Source organism: Quercus suber, unplaced genomic scaffold (assembly GCF_002906115.3).
Source record: "Quercus suber isolate HL8 unplaced genomic scaffold, Cork oak 2.0 scaffold_7, whole genome shotgun sequence".
In the NCBI taxonomy this organism is placed as follows: domain Eukaryota; kingdom Viridiplantae; phylum Streptophyta; class Magnoliopsida; order Fagales; family Fagaceae; genus Quercus; species Quercus suber.
The window spans coordinates 1259109-1262676 of record NW_027069473.1 but is presented as its reverse complement, the minus strand read 5'-3'; the positions used below and the strand labels follow the sequence as shown (position 1 = coordinate 1262676).

Here is a 3568-nt window from a genome sequence, read left to right as displayed (position 1 = left end):
AAGATTCCACGTCCTTGGCTCAGCAGGTTCAAGCTCTCGCAGCCACTGTAGAAGAACTGACCAGGCAAAATCAAGAAATGAGGTTGCGGCTTCAACAGGAGGAGGAGAATCGATCTAAAGGGAACCGAGACGACGAGGGAGATAGCCACCGAAGAAGTGACCGTCAAAGGCCCGTTGCTCCCATCGAGTACAACTCAAATCTCCTCCAAGAGATGAGGAGGGAGATGGATGAACTCAGGACCACTATGAAGGAGAAAACAGAGCGAAGTGTAGACCGACTAGTTAAGGCGACGGATTCACCATTCACTCCAGCAGTCCTTGAATGTCTAGTACCGTCAAAGTTTCGATTGCCCTAGCTCGAACCATTCGATGGGCTAAAAGACCCACAGGATCATCTTGACACGTTCAAAACGACCCTAGGGCTCCAGCAGCCCCCAGACGAAATACTGTGTCGTTTCTTCCCAACTACTCTCAAAGGGGCTGCAAAGGAATGGTTCACAAAGTTGCCAACGTCGTCCATTGACGACTTCGAGCAGTTGAGCAACGCCTTCCTGCGTCATTTCATCGGAGGACAACGTCCAAAGAGGACCGCGGACCACTTACTTACCATCAGGCAGGGAGAAAGGGAAACCCTAAGGTCATACATGAAACGCTTTACTCGCGAAACACTGGAAGTAGACAAAGCGGACGATAAGGTGCAACTGACAACCTTCAAGGCGGGATTGAGATCTAGAGAGCTCGTTTCGTTGCAAAAAATCCTCCAAAAACAATGGCCGAGGTGCTCCTTAAAGCACAGAAGTACATGAACGCTGAAGACGCGTTAGCAACCATCAGGGATTCAGGAAGACCAGGAGACAAAGAAAGGAGAGATGACGATCGTAGGGGGCAAAAGCGAGAGCGCCCAAATCGTCGGACCAGTGACGGGATCGGGAGGAAAGACGATAAGGGACTGCAAACGGTAAAATTTACCCCTCTTATTATGCCAGTTGATAAAATTCTAACACAGATTAAGGACAAGCACGACCTGAAATGGCCGCGACCATTGCACTTGTCTCCCAACGTCCGTGATAAAAATAAATATTGCCGATTTCACAAGGACCACGACCATTACATCGAAGATTGTCTGGACCTCAAAGAGCAGATAGAAGAGTTGATAAAGAAGGGGAAGCTACAGAAGTTTGTAAAAAAATGGGAGTTTAGCAGGTTCCGGGATGGGAACAAAGGCCAGCACGAGTCCTCATCCAGGGGCAATGACCATCAGTTCCAGCCTTCCCAAACTGTAATAGGGGAAATACAGACGATCGCAGGGGGGCCCATCACAGGAGGGTCATTCAAGTCCCTTAAGAAGGCATATCAACGACAGGTGAACAGTGTTTTCATGACACCCCCGTTGAAGTACACACGAACAGATCAGGACATGATTTTCAATGAAGAAGATGCTAGGGGAGTAAAGCAGCCTCACAATGACCCCTTGGTCGTAGCACTCACCATAGAAGGATTTAACACAAAAGGGATCCTTGTGGACAATGGTAGCTCAGCTGACATCATCTAATTCCCTACGTTTCAGCAGTTGAAATTAGATCCAAAAAGACTGCGTCCAGTGGAGACAGAGTATATCCCAAGGGCATAGTGATGTTGACGGTGACAGTGGGAACCTACCCGAAACAGTTGACGAGTCATTTGGACTTCTTGGTGGTGGATTGCCCCTCCATCTACAATGTAATCATTGGGAGACCTGCACTCAACAAGTGGAAATCGTCCACGTCAACCTACTGCCTGAAGGTAAAATTCCCACCGGAGAATGGGGTTGGTGAAGTCAAGGGAGATCAAGTTTTGGCTCGGGAGTGCTACCAGGCCGTCGTGGCCGCAAAGGAGAATCATACGTGGATGATCGAAGAAAAAGAGAAAGAAATGGTGGAGGCCCTGGAGACAGTAGAGTCAACTGACGAAAAATCCAATAAGACAACCAGGATAGAGACGACTCTAAGTCCCGAGATGAAGACGAAGCTAGTCCAATTTCTTAAAGAAAACCTAGACGTCTTTGCCTGGAACCACGAGGACATGCCAGACATATCTCCAGAAGCCATTCAGCACAGGCTGAATGTGGACCCAGAAAGGAAGCCTGTCAAGCAGAGACGCAGAGTCTTCGCACCCGAAAGAGACTAAGCGATTGCTGACGAAGTTAACAAGCTCTTGGCTACAGGTTTCATCCGCGAGGTATATTATCTAGACTAGCTCGCAAATGTCGTCTTGGTGAAGAAAGCGAACGAAAAATGGAGAATGTGCGTAGACTTCACAGACCTGAACAAGGCATGCCCAAAAGACAGCTTCCCTCTGCCAAGAATAGACCAGCTGGTAGACTCCACAGCTGGACACAAGCTGCTGACATTCATGGACGCCTTCTCTGGTTACAACCAGATAAAAATGGCTGACGAGGATCAGGAGAAGATAGCCTTCATCACCAGTCAAGGGCTCTATTGTTATAAGGTAATGCCCTTTGGACTGAAGAATGCAGGTGCCACTTATCAGAGATTAGTGAACAGGATGTTTAGCAAACAGATAGGCAGGAATATGGAGGTTTACGTGGATGACATGCTCGTCAAGAGCAACGAGGAACTCACACATCTGGACGACCTCAGAGAGACATTTGCTACCCTCAAACAGTACCATATGAAGTTAAATCCTAGTAAGTGTGTCTTCGGTGTAGCCTCTGGAAAATTCCTGGGGTTCATAGTGTCCTAAAGAGGAATAGAGGCAAATTCAGAGAAGGTGCAAGCCATAATCAACATGACATCGTCCAAGACCGTCAAGGAGGTCCAAAAGCTCACAGGACGAGTTGCAGCCCTAAATAAGTTCATCTCTAAAGCGACGGACAAATGCCTACCCTTCTTCAAGACCCTGAAACAGGCTTTCGCGTGGACTGACGAATGCAAGGCAACTTTCCAGGAACTCAAACGCTACCTAAGCAACCCGCCCCTTCTCAGCCCATCGAAAGAAGGTGAGAACTTGTATTTGTACTTATCCGTGTCAGCTACAGCCGTCAGTGCAGCTCTAATCAGGAAAGAAGATGGGAAACAACTTCCAGTTTATTATGTCAGCCAAGCCTTCCAAGGAGCTGAGTCCAGGTACCCAAAAATTGAAAAAATCACGTTCGCATTAATTGTAGCTTCACGCAAGCTTAGACAGTATTTTCAAGTAAATCCAATCTTGGTGATGACGGACCAACCTATCAAGAAATCCATGAGCAAACTGGAGGCAGCGGGGAGGATGGTCCAATGGGAAATCGAACTCAGCCAATTCGATGTTGAATATCATCCCAGGACTGCCATCAAAGCATAGGCCTTGGCAGATTTCATCGCAGAGTTTACCCCCCCCCCCCCGACGAAGACGACCTCGCAAGCAAGGATAGGCCTTGGACAGTACAAACCAACAGTTCGTCAGCCCAAAGAAGAGGGGGGAGTAGGGGTCGTCATAGTTACCCCCGAAGGGGAAACACTAAAGTATGAAGTCCAGCTGAAATTTCCTGCCACCAACAATGAGGTCGAGTATGAAGGGATTCTGACTGGTT

General features: G+C 48.1%; 1 protein-coding gene across 1 annotated transcript; it reads left to right on the top strand.

The window, feature by feature from the left end:
- Nucleotides 1-769: 769 nt before the first annotated feature.
- Nucleotides 770-1552, top strand: LOC112007731 (uncharacterized). The gene has a single exon (XM_024040091.1). It carries the CDS (start codon nt 770-772, stop codon nt 1550-1552), a length of 783 nt encoding a protein of 260 aa, XP_023895859.1.
- Nucleotides 1553-3568: the final 2016 nt, after the last annotated feature.